The 22,695-nt window shown below is 45.1% G+C and overlaps 1 protein-coding gene across 3 annotated transcripts; it reads left to right on the forward strand.

Moving 5' to 3' along the window:
• Positions 1–34: 34 nt before the first annotated feature.
• Positions 35–21,469, forward strand: IL21R (interleukin 21 receptor). 3 transcript variants are annotated; one of them, XM_063413967.1, is made up of 10 exons: positions 35–4,444; positions 4,621–4,711; positions 11,365–11,439; positions 14,542–14,647; positions 15,267–15,463; positions 15,825–15,976; positions 16,382–16,559; positions 17,880–17,973; positions 18,793–18,874; positions 19,382–21,469. In XM_063413967.1, exons 3-10 carry the CDS (start codon positions 11,385–11,387, stop codon positions 20,294–20,296), a joined length of 1,779 nt encoding a protein of 592 aa, XP_063270037.1. In that variant the 5' UTR covers positions 35–4,444; positions 4,621–4,711; positions 11,365–11,384; the 3' UTR covers positions 20,297–21,469. The 3 variants fall into 3 exon arrangements, with proteins under 3 accessions (XP_063270037.1, XP_063270035.1, XP_063270036.1); XM_063413965.1 differs by having other exon boundaries at positions 17,877–17,973; positions 19,382–21,467; XM_063413966.1 differs by lacking the exons at positions 35–4,444; positions 4,621–4,711 and adding an exon at positions 4,786–6,783 and having other exon boundaries at positions 17,877–17,973; positions 19,382–21,467.
• The last annotated feature ends 1,226 nt before the right edge of the window (positions 21,470–22,695 follow it).

The following is a 22,695-nucleotide window of genomic DNA, read 5'->3' on the forward strand; positions in this document are numbered from 1 at the left end:
TCTTCCCAGAATAATTATCCAGTTTGTGGTCCGACACCCTACCTTCGTAGAATATATTTTTGGCTTATTGTTCTTATCCTGTCAGAATTGGAATTAGCCTGCACTTTAAAGGCACTATGTACTTCTTGTTGGATAATTATTCAAGAAGTTTTGCTGGCAACTTTTCTACAACTTAATTAATATATTTCAGTATGGTAAATTCTACCTTAGTATATTGGCAGTGGCATAAAACAGTTAAGAACCATTGAATAATGGGGTTTTTCTATTGAAATGTATACATTTCTTCTCATTTAGAAAACTCTGTATTGCCATTCATAAGGAAGGAAACCATAATGCTAAGAACAGCAACTGGTACTGCAAATCTCTATCCCAAATTGGTAAAGTAGTAGAGGTACCTATGCAGGAGGACCAGTGGTGCTTTCTTTCCCTTCTACTCTGTGCTCTCTCTTGCGCTCTTTATGAAATCCTCCATGAAGGCTTGTGCTTGGCTGGAGAGGTCTGCTGAGGCCAACTTTGCTGCAGCACTTGCTTATCTGCTGAGCACCACCTCCATTCTGCCTTTCCCTGGCTTTTTTCTTCCACATAGCTGTGCCCTCCAGTCTGCACATTTCCATAACATGGCTTTCTGTGTGGGGTTATTATTCCCTTTCCCTCCCTTCAGTGTTTCTCTGGTGAAATGGAACCTAACTCTGAGAGAAGGAGGATCCCTGTTCCTATGTCTTTGTATAACCCAGAACTGGAGACAGACAGTGGGGCTGAGGGAGGCAGCAGTCTTGCTCATCATCTCCCTGTGACAGGCATGGTGCCTGGCTGTAGTGTGAGCTGAGTTTCATGTTCCGTCCTTTAGCCCTGCCACTTCTAGCATCCTTAGCTATTCCCAGGCTGTGAAACCCAGGTGGGTTCCAAGTGGCAGATTTCTAGCCCAGGCTGGTGATCTGCCCCCTGGGTGGTGAGTGGGAGTTGTGACTTTGAGCTGGCAGTGAGGGGTCTGGACTGAGGTCACCACCTGGAGACCAGCCTGTGCCTGCATGCTTATACAGAGAGAGGCAGCTCACCATCCCAAGAGAGGAGCTTTGGTACCCTCTAGGCATGTCCCTTTTGCTAGTGGAGGGCTTCTGCCAGGAGAGGGAATTACTGATCGAGGTAAGCGTATATTCAGTGGTTTTTCAATTTGCTTTGAAAGACTCCTGTGCAGGTGAAGGCTTGTGCCAAGTTTCAGCCTAGGTATAGTGCCATTTGTAACTTGCTCATAATCACTCCACCTCTGCATCTTTCTCACCTGCCTACCAAATACTAGCAACCTGACTTACCAGAGTGAAATAGGTTCCTGAGAAAAAAAGCTGGTGTATTCACAGTTCAGGAGAAACTAGTTCAGATACACTCTTTTTCCATTGCAGAAATGCTACAGGCTTGGCTTCTTTTCATTTCTCTTCTGAACACAGTCGGCTCCTTGGAAACACGCATCTGTAAGGATCAGCTGTTGGCAAAATCCATCAATCATGAGGTTTATCATTGCCCAGAGAAAACTAACTATAACCACACGAGAAGGGAGACACTAGTATAGAGCAGGACCTTGAGGATATGGAGTCAGGTTCTTGGGGGTAGGGACAAGTTAATTTAGGGTGAAGGAGGGGTCACCTTTTTAAATAGCTTGCCTCTGCATGTTGCTTTGTGACCCTACATTGTTGAGGCAGGGTGCAAGGATGTCCAGGTGTTCACCCACCATGAGCTACAAACTTTACATATGAAAACGAGTTCTTTTAAGTGTTGCAATGATAGGGCCAAAGGATCAAAGGATTAGAGAACTAAATGAGAGGATTGTAACTCCCAAAACCCTAAGGTTTACCTCTGACCATGGAAATATATGACAAAACTCTTTAATGAAGAGAGGCTGACAGAATAGTTTTTCTCCTAACCATGTATTTTCTGTAGAAAACCTCTTAGGGAATGTGATTCATGCAGTCTATGTTCTAGCCCTGACAGAGGCGCTTCCAAAGTGTGTTCTTTTGTATGTTCTTTTGCTTTTACAAAAAATAGGTAATTTTTATTATTACCTATTTTTGCAATGCCCAGGCACGTGTGCCCATGCATGCACACAACACACAGATCATTTCTCACCTCTGCAGATTGCTGAATACAAGGTCTGCCCCAGGCTCCCACGTGCTGATGTATCTTGATCTCACATTACCTGGAATTTTAGGTTTTTTCACCACGCTTCTGTGACTGAGACCTTACAGTCATGGCCACAGCCCTCAAGACCTCTCCTACTGCACCAAAGTCACAAGTCAGAAGCCAAAGAACAGCTCAGCAGGAATTTTCTGGTAAAAATGCAGGGAGACCAGTAAACTGGTTTGGTTTTCATCAGCAGGACTGTTGTCTTTCTAAGCAGATTGCTCCAAAGCAAAGGAAAAACAGTCAAGTGAGGAAGAGGGCACCTTCCAGATACCTCACTAACACAACCAAAGTTAAAGCTTAATGAATTGCCATACCTTGGCCTGTTTGCCTGGAGTGCCTAATAACAGCTATCAGCAGCACTGCTGGATTGCTAAATCCTGAGTGCTTTCATCCTGAATGTGACAAGTTTGTTGAGGGGAACTTTGCATCTCGGCTGAACTCTGGCCAAAGGTGCTTTGGTCTATTTGTCCCTTTTGCTGTCCTGCTTCCAATCTCCCCCTCCTGTGTCTTTCTTCAACATTGAAATGTCCATACTGTCCCTTCAGTAAAACTGCAAGATTGAAAGGGAAGGAAAACTGGCAGCAGCCCTAGCTGAACAGAATGGGGAACTGGCTGCTGTGGCACATTTAGCTGCATGAGGGGAGGAGCAGCTGTTTTATTCTTTTTTTGCGCTTAGCCAGAATGCTCTCTATAAAACTGACCATCTGTGCATGTGGCCTAAGAGTCTATATTCTGAATGCAGAGAGGCAATTGTCATGGCAAAAGTTGTTACAGTGCAGCCTGTGAGCCACAGTCTGTCTGTGGTAGAGGGATTACTGTGCTGGACCTGCCCCAGTCCACGGAGTGTGGCAGGCATCCTAAGGAGCTCCTGTCCCAGTTTAGTGATGGATCAGCCATTTCCTTCATCCTGTCTCTACCCAGTTGTAAAGAGCAGGGCATTCATCACCGTGTGGTGTTTGCCCTCTGATTGAAGGCTACCAAGTTGGTGAGTAATACATAGCACTGGGATTTTCCTACTTGCTGCTGTTTCCCCAGCTCTTAGAAATGGGGAAATTTGCTATAAGCTGAAGGGTTTGAGGTTGACTGCTTCTGCCCAGCTCAGCTACTGCTGGTTTCACTTGCAATGAGCCACCCACACAGCAACAAAAATTATAATGATGTGAGAAAACACTGGACTGCGTTCTGGGAGTAGAGTTTCCATGCCTGGCTCAGCCTTATAAGCAGTCCCCAGTCCTTTTTTTTGATGCCCTAGAGAGTTTCTGTGAGAACCAGGTGTGCATGGGCCGTGGCTGGCCATGGAGCCAGTGCCTGTGGTAAGTAACCAGCTGAGGTCTGGAGGAGCTGGCTTGTACTGTGCTGCAAGTGCTGACCAGTGCACATGTCTGGCAGGTCCTGGGCTTGAAGGTTGTGCAGGGCAGTTCACTGCTAAGTGGACTTCCCCCTCCATTGCCTGGCTGAGGTGCTTCAGAAACACTTAGCATGCTCTCCTCCACATCATGAGGCAGGGGCAACGAAGCCATGAAATGCCTTGTTTCCTCCACTACAGCTAGAATTAGTGTTCACAGTTTGGCATGTGCTGACTATTTCATGGCCTCATTCTGAGCTGTGCCAGGCCCTTGCAACAGACACCCTTGTTCAGAAGTATTAGGAATCCTTCCCACTTCTGGTCAAACTGCCTTTGCTGTTCTTACAACTTAAAATCTCCAGTTCTGCTCCTATATTTGGTTTGTGTAGCAAGATTTTATTGAGGAGGGTGGCTACAAGGGTGGGTTTTCTGAGAAGCTGTTCCTTTCCTGCCTTTTCTCCTAAAGACACAGTACGTTGCTGCCAGTGACATGACAAGGTACTAAATGTGTTAGGACTGCATGTTCTGTGGTTTACAGATGCAGCTTGCTGTGTGAGCCCTTTGCTTGGCTTTGCACATGCTGCCACAGCAGAGGCTGAAGACAGCTGGTGTGTTTTTCACCCTATGCCAGGTGCCGGAAGCTGCCTAAGGCACACTCCATTGCTGCACCAGCCCAAGTGTGGAAGAGCTGCAGCCAGACAGAATAGGTGGGACATGCTGATTTTTGATAGCTGTGGTAAAACAGAGCTCCATGAGATGCAGATGAGGATCTTGCCATAAATAGCTGTGTACCAGCAGTAGAGTTCTGGTCTTGGTGCATCTCCACTTGCAGAGATCTGGGGACAAGATGGTGCTTCTAAGGGGGTCAGTTTCTGCCAACCTGCATGGAAGGAGCAGGGAGTTCTGCCAGCACTGCTAACTCAGGTGAGCACTGTGGGAATGCATGACAGTCTTGCTGACCTTGTGCAGAGATGCTCTGGGCATGCTTTGCATGGTGCAGCTGCAGATGTTGGGTTTGAGCCTGAGCAGAGCTGTAGGTTTCTGTTTCAGATGGTCAGGGACAGTTCACAAGTACAGTCATTCCTGTTTCTCTTTACCAGTGTGTGTCTGGTGATTTCCTAAGAGAAGATACAAGCTTCTGTGCAGTCTCTTTCATGTGAGCAAGACGTATATAGCCACAGCTCTGTGAAGGTAAGCCCTTTTCCTCTGGCTAGAGCCAAAGCGATATCCTCTTACTACAGCATTCATGCAGTATGGGTTCAGACTTGATGGATATTGGGGAAAACAAGAGGCTGATCCTAGTGTTGATGGCTACAGGTAACTGGCAAAGGCAGAAGGGAGGCAGGAGGACATGATGCTGGGGTCTCTGCAGGTGACATTCAGTATTCCCCAGACTGAAAGCAATGCACTCCTTCCTCTCCTGCAGCATCCTGTGTCAGCTCACAGCCACCACCTGTGGAGCTTTGGTGTTTTTCAACTTGCTGCTTTGCTGACTAACACCTCTGCTTTCTGCCTGGCTCATTCATATTTTAGCCTGTTTCCTGAGCTTTGAGGTGGTTTCTTCTATTGCTTTCCCTTCCAGCAGAACACTGTTACTCATGTCTCAGCTGTTCTCCTGCCATTTTTTACTTACTGTAATGCATAATTATCTTCCTCCTAAATGTCACCTGCCAGTAATGGTGCCTTTGACCCTAAAGTTGTGGCAGGTCTGTATCTTTGATGCTGCTGGGGATATTGGTTTAATTCTGTTATGACAGGAAGAAAGTACAGAGGTAGTATTGTTTCTGTGGAGTTTCTTCTCCTTTTTTTCAAATCATGAAGATGACAACTCCAAGCATGACTAGTTTGATGTCTAGAGAAAGGAACTGTCAGCTCTGAATGTTGTTTTTTTGATGTGTATTCTTGGTGATAAATACATACAGATGTTGCCCTTCTTCCAGTAATGGCAAAACGGTTTTGGGTCATGAATAGCAGAATCTACCAAGCCTTCCCTTGTGTGCCCTTCACGCTTGCTTCTTGGTGAATATTACTCCTGCAGGCTGGGCTGAAATTACACTTTTTATGAGTTAAATTTGAAGAAAGCAGGCCTTTTGGTGCAATATGCTTATAAAGCCATTGTTCTTACAGTGCTACCAGTGTTCTTGTTTTTAAAATTAGCTTTGTAATATCAAATGCATATTATTGCATGGTTTAAAAGTAGTGTGACTTGTGACTGCCAGACTATCACTCTTTGGACTGATCACACATGCTGCTTTTTCCCTCCCTCCTCTTCACAAATAATAGTATTGACACATTTTGGATAGTCTTGTGTAATCAGGAGCCAAAAGCTACACCACTGTCCTGGTGTGTGCTATCCTCACAACATAAAGATATTACTAAGAGCCTGGGAAATTCCCGAGTTAGCCACTCAGCCTGTGGTTTTCTTGGGTTATTACAGCTCCTTGTTCTTGCTCCTAGCTCCTCCTACCTTCACACTGTGCTGTGTGTGCCAAATCTCTCCATAGTGATGCTCATTTCCCTCTTGTCCAACGATACAGTGAGTGTGCATGGCTTCCTTGAAGCCCCTTTAAAGGTATGATTAGGTGAGTTGATGGACCCTCCCTCAGTGTCAGCCTTGCAATCTAAAGAGACCCGGCCCAGACACAAGTCACAGGCATGAGATATGACAGGAGAGAGCCCCTCGCCTGTGTAGGAGCCAGATGGCCTCCTTGCTTGTGGCCTGAGGATTGGTGCTGGTGCCCTGATCCTGGGACCATTTGGGGAACGGATGGAAGCTGAATGCAGTGGTGCTTGACTGTCTCCAATGTAGCACATGCTGTACTGTGCAGTTTTGCTTAGCCCTTTAGTACCTTCACACTGATGCCTACTCATGGCACAAGTCTAAGTCCACCAGCCTCACTATGACCTTTTAGATATGAGGCTTGTGAGTTTTTACCAGCTCTCCCACCCTTTTCTCATGTAAGAAAGCAGAGCAGTACAGTAATAAATCTTGTGTGGGTGTTTGGACCAGAATTCATCACCTCCTCTCACCACATCCTTCTGTTAGCACAGTAATACTGATACAGTGGTGACGTCAATCTCCATTTATCGCTGTGTATTCCAATACACCACGGCCTTTGGTTGTGCACAAGTAGGCTTTGCTCTTAGTGCTGAAGAGATCCACCTGCCTCCCAGCTCCCCAGGCGGGGTCTGCAGCTGCAGAAATGATTTAGCCAGGCTGGTCATGGAAGTGTTGGAGGGCTGAAATGCACAGAACAGGGCAGGTAATGTCCATATTTCCACCAATTTTCCCTGCTGCCAGTTTGCTCCTGCTTGATATTGCAACTTCACTGTAAATGTTTCTTATAGCTGATGTGGCCCTTGTGCCCCAGCTGTCATTGCTCCTAGCCTCTGGACAATCAGAGCACCCCGTTTTCTCCCTGTTGCTTCAGCTTTGTGATTAGATGGCAGTGTGCATCAACAATGATTTTTTTTCAAGAAGAAAGCTTGTTTGGTTGGGCATATAACTGGTGGACTGTGTCTTCCACTTTTTTTGCTTGGGTGCAAAAATTCATTTTCTCATGCTTGGAAATACCATTTTTTTCCCTTTTTTCTTCCTTAAACTGAGCTCTTAATTAGTTTTGTTTTGGGTTTGGGGTTTTTTTTTGGCATTTTGTTGTTGTTTTGGGGTTTTGGGCAGGGGGAGTTTGTTTTGTTTTTAAGTACATACATTTCCTGGAAACACTTCAAACTGTAAGCTTAGGCTGCATCCATGTTTGGCAGCTTATAGCATCATATTTCCAGATCCTTAACAAAAATAATCTTCATAAATGTTTGTCTGTATTGGTCCTATTTCCTATCCTCTGGTATATTAAAAACTTGTAGCATCATTTACATGTGTATGTTATGAATGGCTACTCAGCTTTATTGCTGTGGTCTCATAAGGATACTACAGAGTTTGCACAAGTGGTACTTGGCAGCTGTACAATGCTTGACATTTTATAAGAAGCGTCTGTCTTGCAAGGGTGTATGAAGCTGATTCAGAGTCCCCATTTCACAGACTGAGAAAATGAAATGAGGTAGAAAAGACTTTTCTAATGCCAGACTGGGAATAAGTTCCTACCTCTGCTCATTGCCCACTGCCATTCTTTCCTCCAGGTGAACAATCACATGCTGACAGATGGAAGCAAATGGGAAGAGTGTAACAAATGGAGAGATGTAGGAAGGGTGGGGGTCCCAATAATAGACTGGGATTGAAGCTTGCAAGGGGCCTGGCTGGAGCATGCTTCAGAATTAGGGCTGCTATACATCTTCATTGAAGTCATGAGGTCTTTGGCATCAAAGACTACAAAGACGCTGCTCCAGAGCTGCAGCTTTCCCAGCTCTTCTGCACAGGTCTTGTCTGTCCATGTCTTGTCATAACAATCTGGAGCACAGCCAGGAGGTCAGACAGTTTCAGCAGTACTGAAACTGTCTATGGTGCTCTTAGAGATCACAGTCCTTTCCTACCATACTGAGGAAGGGAAAGAGAAGGACATAAATGTTGGACTAATCTATGGGCAGAGGCAAAGGTAAGAGATGGGACAGTGGGATCCCAGTCGAGAAAGTATTGTCCCTTTGTTTCAGCTATTTTAGCAGATCCTACTGGTTTTCTTATTTTTGCTACTGTGCCCTTCTTCAGGAATCTTCCTTCTAGATTACAAGGCTGTATGCTAACCTATCCCAACTGTGTAATGGCAGCCTCAGGTAACTCTGTAAGACATCTACTCAGTGAGCTACTTGGGCTTCTTGCTTTGACTTTTTCCTGTTCAGTCCTGCCTGTCCCTTCAGGTTGATGGTACCATTCTCTGAGAAGAGGAAGGAAAGTAGGGAAGGTCCTTGAAAGAAACCACAGTCCAATAGGTAAAAGTAGCAAAGACTTTCCTTGCATTGGTCTGTTCATTTAGGCAGGAATGAGCATAAAAGCAGGGAGCTACTGCAATATTGTGAATATGAAGCATCAGAGGCCAATTGGATTCTGAAATAAGTGGTGGGTCTGCAGAGCTCTCTGAGGGCCCAGCCCTCCCTCCCTCCCTCCCTCCCTCCCTTCCTCCCTCCCTCCCTTCCTCCCTCCCTTCCTTCCTCCCTCCCTCCCTCCCTTCCTCCCTCCCTCCCTTCCTCCCTCCCTTCCTTCCTCCCTCCCTCCCTCCCTTCCTCCCTTCCGCCCTTCCGCCCTTCCTTCCGCCCTTCCTTCCGCCCTTCCTTCCGCCCTTCCTTCCGCCCTTCCTTCCGCCCTTCCTTCCGCCCTTCCTTCCTCCCTTCCTTCCTCCCTTCCTCCCTTCCTTCCGCCCTTCCTTCCGCCCTTCCTTCCGCCCTTCCTTCCGCCCTTCCTTCCTCCCTTCCTCCCTCCCTTCCTTCCTCCCTTCCTCCCTTCCTCCCTTCCTCCCTTCCTCCCTTCCTCCCTTCCTCCCTTCCTCCCTTCCTCCCTTCCTCCCTTCCTTCCTTCCTCCCTTCCTTCCTTCCGCCCTTCCGCCCTTCCTTCCGCCCTTCCTTCCATCCATCCATCCCTCCTGGCAGCAAGTCGCCTTTCTTTGTTTTCCACGGTGGCCAAGACTGTGACAGTCACAATACCAAGTGATGCTGAGATGGGCTCATGGTGCAGCCAGTCTTAGCATGAATCAAGTGAGCAGGTTCCAGATGGCAGGACAACAGCAGGCCTTCCTCAAAGGAATGAGGATTTGGAGAAGAGCAGTGGAAGATGGGTGAGATCACAAGGTGGAGTTAGACAGTGGACTGTATCTCAGTGACTAGGGACTGCACCACCAGAAGTAGTGGTAATGACAGAAGTTATTATACAGAGAAAACTTGGAGAGCTTGCACCAGAGGGCTCAAGAAAAGGTGTTTACTCAAGGCAATATGTCTTGCAGAAAGAAGGGCTGGATATGAAGGTAGAGAATTTGCCCTGCCACTGGCAACAGGTCAGGGAGGATGGCAGGGTGCCTGGGGCTCCTTGCTGAGCTGGAACAGTGCTTCAGGGGCAGGGTTTGTTTGGCAGGAAAGAAGGGGCAGGAGCTGCATAATTGCTCCCACAGCAGGGTGTGACACAGTGTCTGTGGCAACTCCAGAGTGAGTCTTGCTGGTCTCACCTGGGCAGTGACACCCTGAGAGCACGTCTGTGAGCTCACATGAGGCTGCAGGGGCTTTCTGGTGGCTGCTAAATTTGTTTTTCTTTCATTATTTGAATAAGCCTTGGAAATTTTTAAACACCACAAATGTTCCCCAAGTCTTTAGGGCCTCATGAGTTTCTCTCTGCTGAGGGATTGCCTGGGTGTTTGAATACAGGCTGAGAGACAAACAGATTGAGACCAGCTCTGCTGACAAGGACCTGGGAGCAGTGGTGAATAAAAAGCTGGCCATAAGCAGGCCATGTGTGCTGGTAGCCCAGAAACCCCTGTGTCCTGGGGCTCTTCCCCAGCAGTGTGGGCAGCTGATACAGGGAGAGGATTTTCCCCCTCTACTCTGCTCTCTTGAGTGTGTTCTACCTGGTGTTCTGCCTTCAGGTCTGGGACCCCCAATGTGACAAGCATGTGGAGCTGCTGTAGTGAGTCCAGAGGAGGCCTCAGATATGATTCAAGGGCTGGAGCACCTCTGCTACGTATGAGAAGCTGAGAGACTTGGGCTTGTCCGGCCTGAGGAAGAGCAGGCTGTGAGAAGACCTTACTGCAACTTCTCATTATTTAAAGATAGACAGTAAAAAAGATAAGGACAGATGTTTTAGCAGAGTCTGCTGCAACAGAACAAGGGGTGATGGGTTTTTTAAATTAAAAGAGTAGATCAGATTATGTGTCGTGGCATAAGGATCCTTCCTGCTGTCTGTGCATCCTTGCAACTTGCTTTCAGTGAAACTATGTCCCCAAAATAATACACATTGCTTCTCCAAAGTCTTGTCCCATTTAATGATAGCTTGGGAAAACTGTGCTGAAGTCTGGACCAGGTATCAACAGCCAATACTCTGGAGGGAGCACATTTTAAGTCTTTCTGTGCACATCCATGTGTTTCTATAAATGTTTAAGTGCTGTGAAAATACAGCTTTAAATGTATTATATGACTTGAGGGCTTTGTCTTAGAGCAGGGGCTGTGGGTTGAAATGTGATGTCATTTCCTCTGTTTTAAATATCCTGCTGTTACCTTCTCTGAAGACTTTCTTGTAGTGTCTCTTCACTAAACCATCAAGGCATCCTCTCCCTGCAGTCAGTACTGTACATTGTTCTCTTGGATGCTACATGGGAGTCTGTTTTTTTTTTTTCTTTTTTTTTTTTCTCTGGTCTGTCTTTCTGGAGTCCCTTAACTAGATATTTCACGCTTATTTAACTATGGGTAGGCCAAATCAATGAGTTCTCACTAGCTTTCCTCACACAGACCCACAATGATATTCAGACTCCGTTTGGCTAATTCACTGCATAGCTGTTTAATCTGCAGCAATGTCACTTCTAGTGGCAAGCCATTACTAGTTGCAATAGTAGTGAAGAAAAAAGGGGTTAGCAATTAACTCAAGAGTCTTTCTTGTTGCCTGGCTAGCCCGAGCTGCAGTCACTTTGCTGCTTTCTCTGTGCATGTGTTGGCAAAGAGCAAAGATTTCACTGACCTTGCTTATGGCAAGTTGGCAGGCTGTTGGTCATACCCCCTTAGTCGATGGAATAGATACACTCAGGAGAGCTGAAATTAATTGTCTAAATAAGGCACTTTACTTTTAGATGTTTAAATGAAAGCAAGATTAATTCCACCTGAGTCTTCATCAAGTAGATGTCTGAACGGAGCTTTAAACTGATTATAGGAGTCTTGTTTGTGGTTGATTTTTTGGTTTGGTTTGGTTTTTTCTTCCCCAGGCCATCCAGTGAGAACCACCATGAGGAACAAACAGTGGCTCCAGAATATTTTCTTCTGCCTTTTATTTCAGTACAGTAAGTCCTCAGATATTTCTTTCAGGTTGTACACCCACAGGATTTATCTCAGTGACCATATGTGCTGGCTCTGATGAGATGTGCATGGCACAAGGTTGCCAGGGGACAGCAAGCACAAGATAAGGTCCCAGGGGAGAGAGTTCCATGCGGTAATGAGTGGCAGACAGGCAGACAGGAAGGTGCACAAAATTCAGACCAGATGTCACAGTGGTCCCCTATGACAGGAAGATAGGGGCAGAGTTCAGCCAGGCTGTATACTGCTCTGGGGAGCAGCACCAGCAGAGAGCCTGCAGAGGTAGCGCCTGCCTTGCGCTGAAACGTCTCCTAGTGACATTAGAGTAGGATTTCCCCCAACAAAAATACCCTTTGCTGTAGAAAAGGTTCTGGTGGCTGAGACAGGATATCCCCAGGATTGCTGTTAGCTGGTCAGCCAGGGTCAGTGGAGTGAACCTCTCCTAGTCTGAGTCCCTTTGTTTAGAACTGGACTGTGCATACAGTCACCCCCCGCACACACTTTTTTGCTGGTTCCAACCCACACTGCAAACTCCAGCTGACTCAGAGCTGACTTTCTGAACAGATCAGCTTGACAGAAAAAGGTAGTGACAACCTTGTCTGCAGGGAACCATGCAAGTTTAGTATCTTACCTCCTGCTTGTAGGCAGAGCATTGGATCTGCCCCAGACCTAAATAAGGAGAAAAGATGCATTCCAAATTATAGCTTCCTGTCATAGGGGACCACTGTGATGTCTGGTCTGAATTTTGTGTGATGCAAGCCAGGGAGTTACCATGTGCTAATTTCAGTTCTGATCAAAGTAGACCTTACTGTTAGAAGTATTCAAGTTTTGTTTCTGAAGCTGCCAAGGACGGACATTTCATCCTAGATCTAACGAACTGGTTTTAGGACACTTAATTATTCCTTTCCCAGTAAAAAGCTGTCCTCCTAATTTTGTTAACAGATTCTTGCCCAAAGATACCCTTGCAACTTACCAGCTACCTAGGAATGGTAGTCTGTTTGACTAATTAACATAATAGCATAGAAGAACATTAATTACTGCTGCTTAATAACCTATTAATACTTGCTGCCCTTTCTAAAGGAATGCAAGAGATTTCTAACCCCATTTCTCTAGCAAAAGAAAGTTAGGCAAAAAAGAGAAAAAGTATGTTGCTCAGGATTCTGTAAACAGTGCTTGGTCCAAAGCCCTCAGAGGAGTTGATTGAGGGTTCAAAATAAAACTTGAAAATGTAATGAAAATTTTAGATCAGAATTCTGAAGTCATTGTGAAATTGAAAAGTCAAAATGAGGCTTTAAAAAAAAAATCATATGTACATCCTTGGAACCAATCTGTTGCAAACATCCCCAAATTTCTTCTGCCACCATCCTAACTCTTTGGGTTAAGAAGGATCCTGTATGCAAATATGAGTGCTGTGTAGGGAGAGTTGTCTCTGCTCTGATATGTGAGGACTAGGAAGTAAATGTTGTGATGGGTGACTTCAGCAGGGAAAAGTTGGACTTAGTTTTCCTCTGAATTTACCCCACCCTAGAAGGGGGCTGCACTGCTGTAAACGCAGACAGCTTGTTTGTGTGGACAGACATTTGGTCTGGAGGGTGGAACACTGCACACACTGTCTGCATTCCATGGTAGTTCTCTGTGTACAGCTTCAGCTGTAAGATTGGGCATTGGTGTTGTTGAGCATATCACATTAGCAAACAACACTCTGGACATAAAGCATGTTGCAACAGGGAAGGAGGAAGCAGGGAGTGTAGTTTCTCTAACCAAGAAAGCAGCAGAACAGTAAAGGGAAGTGAGCTCGCAGCATGGTTAGCATCAAAGGGTTTGGTTGCCTGACAGCAGCAAAGTAGTATGTTCTCAGGAGACTGGGAGCAGCCTTTATGGTAGGGGAGGACCCATGCTTGATTTAAGCATGGATGTAACTATCTTGAGTGTTTTCCTAGATGATAATTTTATTCCTATCAAAAAGGGGTGATACTCTACATGTCAGAAACGAATGGTCACTGCAGTAGGCATGGTTTGAACCAGCATGGCACACTGCATCTCCTACAGGCCTTTCCTCATTCACCCATTCCTAGTGTAATGATGGTAATTCTGGTCAACCCAAGGAGCTCTCAGGAAGGGACTTGTCAATGCAGACACTTCTCACTGTGCTACTATATTGCCTGCCTTGAAATCCAGGGAGATAAGTGTGTTATGTACAGGACAATTGTACTTTTATAAAACACATACTGGATACTGCTCTGTGAGCAGAGCTCCTGCAGAATGAGTACAAGAATATAAATGCTGCTTTGTGACCACTTTCAAAAAACTACTTGATTTTCCTAATGAGTGCAAGTTCTACAGTTGCCTCTCAAGTTCTCTTGAGAAGTCTGTAATTAATAAATTGTGCTTATCTGAATGTTTTACAAAAATTATAGTAACTACAAATTTACAAGTTTTTTTATTCCCAATTTAAAGAAAAACATACTTTTTGTGTCCATACTCCAGAAAAAGGTTCTGGAGCTGGACATAAAAAGTATTGATTCTGCAGATATCAAGCTTTAGAAAACAGAAAAGAGAATGGCAAAGAAAAAATTACTAAAATAGCACTTAAAATATGCAAAGTGCTATGTAGATGTACAATGAAAACTAGACTATCAAAGAACAGTACGCAATTTAGAAAGTGGTATCATTAAAATGTTTGAATATACTACTGTTTCTTACTGGGTTTCATGCCTCTTCTATGTGCCATATAAGCTAAGACTCTTGCAGAAATATGTGACTGCTGTAGTGATTGTATGAGAGGGGACAGGGATAATTCTGAAAATTCAGTCACAATTTGGGCATTTCCTGATTTTGGCTGCCACAGCATTTTTAATAGTTTTTTGTTTGACACTTACCTTGCCATCAGTGACTTGTTACCCTGTAGAGTTGGAACACATCTTATGTCCCAAAACTGGAGACTTTCAGCAGGAGGGAGGGTGGTTTCCAGAGACTGGTCTGTTCCCTTCAGATTTAGTGAGAACCCTGAGAAGTGCATATATTGATACGAAGTTCTTCTTGCTTTATCATAGAAGTTGATATTGTGTTTTCTCTTTCTAAACCTACAGCTGTGTGTTGTGAAAGCCTCACTTGTTTCGTGGACTATGTACAGACCCTGTCCTGTATCCTGCGAGATGAGTTGGGTGCCGGTTCATACAATCTCACTGCAACATGGTACGTCTTGGTGGGATGAGAAAAATCCAGTTACAGGAGCCTCTGCATGGCCATAGCAGAGTGGCTACCTTCTGTCCTCTTTGTTGGGTAGAAGTCCTGTTTTTACTGTCATGTTGGTTTTTTACTTGGTATTTTGCACTCCAGTTACAAACTAACTTCTTCCCTAGCAAATGACCCCTGGTTCCTGTGTCTGCTGACTGTGCTTCTTGCTGCTGACTGCTGTGCTGACTCCAGCTTCCTTAACATTGCCTTCTCTGCTGCTGTGGGAACATCTTGCCCTTTGCTGCTGTTAGAAGTGAACTTTCACCTGTGTGCATTGGCAGGGCTCACACAGATTGTCCAGTCTGCTGCTGTTCTGCCTCAGCAAGGAAGTGGATACAGTCTTGGGCTGTGTAGCCCTGAGGAGCACCTTTCCTTTCCAGAAACACTTTCCTATTTCTCTCAAAGATGCTAAGCTGAGCAAGTAGAAGGGAAAAAAGAAATCTATTGAAGTTCAAAGATAATTTTTTATCCGAACTTGTTGATTTTTCATTTTCATCATTTCCTGTGCCTGGTGGTTCAGCAAAAATCCAACTACAGCATGTGATCCATGCAGACTTGTTCGTTTTGCCTTTTTTAGGGCTCCTGAGGAAGATCCGGAAAATACTGTGGCTGCCTGCAGTCTCCTGCAATTGTCAAGGAACACCAGCCACACACAGTACATATGCACTGTGGACATGACTGAACTCCTGGCAGATACCAAAGTCCAGGTGGATGTTACAGAGATAGCTGATAGGCAGCACGTGCTTTCCAAAGACTTTTACTTGTCAGACAACAGTAAGTACAAAAATGGTGAATTTGATAAATATTGATTGACTTTATGTGCTATGTTTTACATAATCTCCCAGGAGTTTATTAGCCCTGTGAGCTATCTTTCCTTCCCCATAGGCAATGAGGAGGTTCAGAGACAAGCAGAAGATATATTCAGAGAAACATGGTCCTGACTTCATTATCCTCCTCATATGTGAGGTTCTGTGCATGGCTGAGGGCAGGAATGCTGTGGATGTTCTCTAGTGTAGGAAGGCCCACCACTGCCAGGGCAGCTTTGTTCCCTACTCAGTCTGCATTGCTGATAACATGTTGGGCCATCTCTTAACTGCGGTAATCTTACGAAAGGTAACGCCATCCTGTCTTCCAGTAAAACCACAGCCTCCATTCAACCTGACCGCTTTGTTCTCAGAGGGTTACAGTATTTCTTGGGAAACCATCTACCAGAACTCTTCCTTCTACTTTTTGAATGAGGAGTTGGAGTATCAGCTGCGTTACAAAAGAAGAGCGGACAGCTGGGAGGTAAGTGAGATGTCAGTTTACCACCAAGTAGGGTATACCAGAAAAGAGGAGGCCAGCACAACCAGGACAGTGGCACTGGTAGGAAAAAAGGGTTTTCATGGTTTAGAAAAAATGTCTCTCTGCTTGACTGGACTAAAAACAGGCAATCCCAAGAATTAATTGAGAAGCAGAAGCTGTGTGAGAAGTATTACATCCTCTTAGGAAGGCTGTTAATTCATTTGATTTTTATGCTGTCCTGCCTGGAAGGCTCCCCCAGCATTCCATGCAGCTGCTAACTAGTCAGAGCATGGCCTTGCAGAAACAACACAAAACCAGAAAAGGTTATTTTGCAAGCATCCTTACTGTGCAGCAGTGTGAGCAGAGTAAGAGCAGTCACTCTAGTGTTTGGTGTTTAATCATTCACAGACTCAGAAGACTAAAGCTGTTCATGAAGCTAAACGGACATTGATGATCCTGCCATGGGAACTACAGGCGAACACTGAGTACGAGTTCCAAGTGAGAGCTAGACCCCGGGAGGACAGTGGCTATGGTGGTTTTTGGAGTGAATGGAGTTCTCCGTTGTCATTGAAAACCAGCCCTGCCGGTACATGCTGCCAGATCTCCTTGCCATTTCAACTAGACCAGTGTCAGAGAATGCTTTCAGAAATTTAATAAAATCTAATTAATTAGAACAAATTTTAAGCAGTCCAGTAAAGGCAGGTATGGTTTGCTCCCTTACTGGTGATGTGAACACCAAGCCTGGGCTTTCAGTATTGATGTTCTCCTGTGTGGCAAAAGAAGAGTGTTTGGTGGAGTTGGCTATACATTTGAATACTGCTTGCAGGAGTGCTGCCTCTAGCTTCTTTCTCAGTGTCAAATGTCCAGGGTCCTGCTTGCAGCTTTCAGAAATGGGGGAGATCTCCTATACTGTGTCTTAGTGTTGTCTTCAGCTGAGGGGAGAGGGATCCTACTCTCAAACCTGAGTTTTGTGTCTGAACTCTGATGTTTGGTCATGCTGAGCATGGGTATTTTGCTTGGTAGCCACCACTCTGCAGGGAGTTCACAGTACTTTATACACGGAAGTACACTTATCCTCATCATGGTGGAACAGAGGCTATGAAAATAAGGAGTCTTTGCTCCAATAGAGCAGGTACAAAATTACTGTGGCCAATGCCAGCAGCACGTGCTGAGCTTCCCTGCTCTCCCTGATCTGCAGCTTGAACTGAAGTATTTACAGAGTTTACCTGGTGCAGTGGCAGCAGGGCCAGGCTCCATTTGCTAAGTTATCTCTGAGTTCTGGATCTCAAAGATGCTCCTTTTCATCACAGATGGAGAGCAGCCACTAAGCAGTCTTATCAACACGTGTCTCTAATCAGCTGCACTCTTTCACTTCGCAGATCATCTGTGGAGGTGTCCCTAAACCAGGAGTCAGAAACACCGGGGGTCTTTGTGGCAAGGAGCTGTCCTGTCCTAATTATGTTTGGTGTCTATCTGTGGTGCAGCCAGGTCATGGGGCAGCTGATATACTGCTCCTTTCATTGATGCAGTCATCTCTGAGCACCCTCAACCAGACCTGTCTGGAGTACTGATGACCAGGTGACAGCCTCAATATCCCAATAAAGAGGATCTGGGATAGAAATTAAGGGTGTCTCATAGAATCATTTAGGTTGAAAAAGACCTCCAAGATCATCAGGACCAACCTTTGACCAATGGTCACTTTATCAACTAGACCACAGTACTAAGTGCCATGTCCAGTCTCTTGAACACCTCCAAGAATAATGACTCCAACACCTCCTTGGGCAGCCCATTCCAATGCTTGACAACACGTTCCATTCCCAAAACTCTTTTTCTCCACACCATCTCCTGTTTATTGATTATATAAATGCAAGGTGAGCCTGAATGACCTTGTCTCTTTCTCCAGCAGTGACACAGACAGCAGGTATGGAATGGCTGTTGCTGTTTGTTATTATTGTGGCAATCACAGCCTCAATCACAACATTTCTGGCCAAACAGCAGAGGTAAGAATGCTTCAGGAGGCAGGAGTTAATGCTTTTATTTTATCTTGTTAAAGATGGGGTATTCACATGCAGTCTTCCTTGAGTCTTGTATACCTATAAGTGGGCAGCTATGGGCCTGTGAGAGACAGCCAAGAGTGGTCACTGGCTGATGTACTGCCCTGAGTGACCTGCTTTTCTGTGGCACTCTGCTGCCGTTCAGCAGGCTGGGACAAGATGCAGGCACATGGGGATGAAGCAAGGGCCACACAGCCTCCTGAGCTGTTCTCCTGGTCTTGTCTGTGCTCTGCAGTTGCCAGATAAAGCAGTAGCCAGAGCTAGCTGCCCCTTTCCGAAGCCAAAATAGGTCCCTCAGTGCTGGCTGGAGGCCTCTGTCTCTCTCAGAGGCTTCTTATACCCTTGAAGAGATATTGGGGTGCTGACATGGAGGAGGGCTGGGCTGGTACAGCAATAGGGCTGGCACAGCCTAGGTTCACAGAAAAATTGCATAAGGAAGAGTTCTGGCCTGCAGACCACAAATGAGCCCAGCCTCAGTGAAAATGCATTTCTAGCATTTGGTGCTTTTCCAGGAAGGAAAAATCTAGAACTTCTTTCCTTAGTGTGAATGTGTATGTGCAAGTGCTGAGGCCTCCTCTCCAGTGAGGTTCACAAGAAAGGCTATTTGATGGCTCTGGAAGCACAAGACATCCTTGGAACCTCAGCCACTTACTAACTCACAAGGCTGGGCAGGTGATTCTAGTTGCTTGAAGTAGATCTGGAGATGCCTTGCTTTGCATCTGTAATGCATGCTTAACCGCAAAGCCTTTCTCTTTTCTCTTCCAGCTTGTGGAAGAAGATGGCATGCATCCCAGACCCTGCTCCCTTTTTCAAACCTCTTTACATGGCTCATAACGGAGATTTTAAGGTATAAATGGGCTACACAAGTGAGTGGAGCACATGACAGACTAAAAGGCCATCATGCTATCCTGACCAAGGGATTTTCATTAGGGCAGTAGAAGGGGAAATCTATCTCAAAGGAATACCAAACCTCTTCAGGTATAAGAATCAGAGCTTTTCAGTATCTGTTCAGTGCCATGAAGACCTTTATGTTACGTCTATGCTCCTTATTCTCTGTAGGTGCTGTCTCAGTGTGTGAGCTGAATTAATGTGATTTCTGAAGCCTGGGATCTTGATGGGAGTGCCAGAGAAAACTGCAAAGCCATGCAAACCTCTCAGAGCTAATTATTACTTCAGTTAGTTCTCCTGCAGTTGCCTGTGTCTCATAATAACAGCATCCTCCTGTTATATTGGATGAGTCAGTGATTTTAGAGTTTGATTTTAGCCTCTAAAAGCATAAGAAATTTGGTTACTTCTGTAGAACCTCAAACCTTGTGATGCTAACCTCTCTCTCCTTGTGCTTCCTTTTCTGCAGAAGTGGGTTGGTGCATCCCATATGAAAATGACCTTTGATTTCTTTGAATGGGGAATAGTCCTTCCAGAAATCCTAGAAGTTTATACCATGCATCCTTCCAACAGCACCCCACAGGAGGAGCTGCATGAGCTGAGAAAGAATCTGCCTTTCAAGCCCTGTGCATCTTGCCTGACTGCCCCAGGTCATGGTAGCCAGTCCCCGTGGTGTAGTGTAAACAGTAACGGTGGGACTGAGGACCAGACATATGGGCACTTGTCAATTGATACAGTGACTGTGGCTGATGAATTTACATCTTGTAACTGCCAGTGCAGCTGTAACCATGTGTACAGGGAGCATGAGCATACCAACAAGGAAGATGATAGTGCTGGAGAACCTGGTTACCCCAAGATTAACATTGATGAGGAAGACAGAAAGATATCCAGTGACTTGCATTTGGCTGATCTGAGCACACAGGACAAAATACTTGCTTCAGGCTCTGTGTCCACAGACCACCTGAGGAGCACATGTGTTCCAATCAACCAGCAAGGAGAAAGGGGAGTGGAAGGAGGGGTGGGGAACATCCTAGAAGCCCTTTGCTTGCAGCCTCATCAGTGGGATTTGGAAAATCCAGGTTCTCTACCTTCTCCTGATGGTGAAAGTGTTTCTTACAGTGAAGGCTTCTATGACTTCTTCCCTCACAGTACAAGGCCTGGTGACAGTTATCCTTTGATCTGTGTAGATTTGGACACTATTGACAGTGGCTTTGTGGACTCAGACTGTGGAAGTCCAGTTGACTCTGAATTTGGGCAAAACAGTCAGACCACTTGTGGGGCCGTCCCTCTTGAGCAGGAGGGGCAAGACTTTCCACGGAGCTATGTCAAGCAGTGGGTCTCCTGTCGCTCTGAGAGCCCTGTCAGTGAGACACAGACAAACTAAGGATTTTGATGTTGCCTGGATGAGTGTGGGGCCTTTTCCATAGTGTGCCAGGAGCAAAGTGTCAGCAAAATGCAGAAGAGAAACAAAGTTTACTTTGTGTAAGCTCTATTGCATAAACTGACACAGAAATATGCCGGTTTCTATTCCTGTTTATCCTATTAATGTCTCAAATTTGTTGTTGAGTTCCTGAGTTTTGTTGGATTTTGGTTTTTTTTAGAATCATAGATCAACCCTCCCTTGATTTCAGAAAAATGTCAGAAAAAAACTAACTGTACCTTGAAAATTTTCCTTTTGCTTCTCTAGATATACAAATTTTTTTGCAGTAACCCTATAAAGAGTACAGAACTTTAAATTATTTTCCCTGATATTCTCGCATGACTTGGGAGTTTGGCTGTACATGGAACAATTGAATCAAAACCCATGGCAAGCATGTTTGCTATGTTAACGTTTCCCCACCCTTTCCAAACAATGTCATGTTACTTTTCCTTTTACTATCTTTGGCTCTTTAAACTCAGCTGTAGTAGTTTGTTAATTACAGAGGGTTCCAGACCTGTCCTGGGGATGAAAACTAATTCTTATGTAATCATCGCAGAAATGCATGTACTAGAGACCAAGCACAACTCAGGTTTCACAAAGAATTTCAAGGTGGAATCAACAAATGAAAAGTTTTCAAAATATATATCATTCTAAACAAATTCTTGCTGTCAGACTTTTCTATTGAGTCAAACTTGCTCCCTCCACTTTTCAAGCATATTAACTGAGCAGCTTTTAGAACTATACCAAAATTATTGAAACATTGTCCTACCTAGATATGCCTGCCACTTCTGCCTTGGACTTGCTCTATTGCAGTTAACAGGTCAGTAGCACAAATTTTGAGCAATTTCTGCTAGCTAATAAAGCCAAATATGAAACTGCACTGTAACTGTGAATCTCTTTTGCTCTCTCATATCTCTGTATCTCTGATTTTTTCAGGATAACTCTCTTAAAAATTCACTGTAATACTGAGATTGATTGTGAAGACCTTCATCTTACATAGACATAGTGCTACTAACCCATAGGCTGCTTGGCTCCAGAAGGTTATATGTTTAGAGAAGATTTGTGGTGAATGATGCATGTTTCCAGTGTAATAATCTGTTGTTGCCTTGATAGCAATAAACTCCCTTCCCTCATCCCTTCTCTCACCTGAGATTACAGGCAACCCCACAGCTCCCTAAACAGGAGAGAGCACTGCAGCAAAGAGAAGCTGCTTTTTTCCTAGGTGAGTTCTGGGACAGTACTGCATTGCATCCACATCCTCTGGTTTGATTGTTCAGATCCACTGTGGTATTTGCTGTGTTAATTTTGGACCTACATGACTTAGATTTGCCCATGTTGTTATTACTCCCTCAATACATCCCTAGCTCAATGGCTTTCTGGGTACTGCTGTAAGATGTAGTAGCTTGTTTGGTTTCATCCCTCCTTATTTTCCATTTTTCTTGTCATCTGCTGTGATAAGTCACGGGAGATGTTGTCTCCATGTGCTGATACATCCTCCCTGTTCCTACTGGTCCCACACGTGCCCTCCACAAGGCAGCAGAGGATTGCCCCATCTCCACTGCCCTGAGGAGCTGACTGCCCCACACTGTCCTACCAGGGCTGCTTGCATTGTGATCGTGCTGATGCAAATGTGTGCTGGACAGAAGCATTTCTGCTGGTCTCAGCACAGTTTTCTGCAGCTTCACCTCACAGCTCTTTTCACTTCAAAAACTACACTATGATAACTGACCCCAGGCTGCTTAACAGAGAAACTTGCTTGTTTTTCTGGGGCCCTTTACATTTCAGTTCTGTGTGCTGTCTGTTTCCATTTGTATTGATGGCCCCAGAACTGCTGAATGAACTGTTTCTGTTATTGGAACACTATCTGGCTGTACATCTGATAGAAGGTGGTGGTGTGGTGTTATGTTGGGCTGGAAGTTCTCTCTGTTCACCCTAGGAGGCAGACTTCGTGAACAAGTGTGTGACACGAGGGTATTAAAATAATGGAAGTTGTTCCCTTTGAAGCGAGGTTTAACAATTAAGCTTTTGGTCAGTGAGTTATCACTGTGGATGTGGAGGAGTTTGAGGTGGGGGGTTTTCAGTGCCTCTTAGGAGCAAACGGCAAATGTCCCTGATCTAGCAGTTCTAATTTGGATTTTTTTTTTTCCCCACAAATGATAGGGTCAAAAAGTAGGTACTGGGAGAAGCACCACAATCCATTCTGATGTACCAGTTTGGAAATGTTCATCTCCATTTCTGCAAGGCCCCTGCCTCCCTGTCTCTTGGCCCCAGAAGCTGACTCAGTCTATTATTTGACTGCTTCTCTCTTTCTGTTCTGTGGCACTAGACCCATGTACAGGACTGACTTGATGGATCCTGGCTGT

The sequence above is a fragment of the Prinia subflava genome, chromosome 17 (assembly GCF_021018805.1).
Source record: "Prinia subflava isolate CZ2003 ecotype Zambia chromosome 17, Cam_Psub_1.2, whole genome shotgun sequence".
Classification (NCBI taxonomy): domain Eukaryota; kingdom Metazoa; phylum Chordata; class Aves; order Passeriformes; family Cisticolidae; genus Prinia; species Prinia subflava.

Excerpts from the sequence above, each read along its gene's own strand:
- IL21R (XM_063413965.1), top strand. The coding sequence starts at position 11,385 with ATGAGGAACAAACAGTGGCTCCAGAATATTTTCTTCTGCCTTTTATTT. Across the intron at positions 16,560-17,876 it reads ATTGAAAACCAGCCCTGCCG|CAGTGACACAGACAGCAGGT; the intron begins GTACATGCTGCC and ends CTCTTTCTCCAG. Across the intron at positions 17,974-18,792 it reads TTTCTGGCCAAACAGCAGAG|CTTGTGGAAGAAGATGGCAT; the intron begins GTAAGAATGCTT and ends TTTCTCTTCCAG.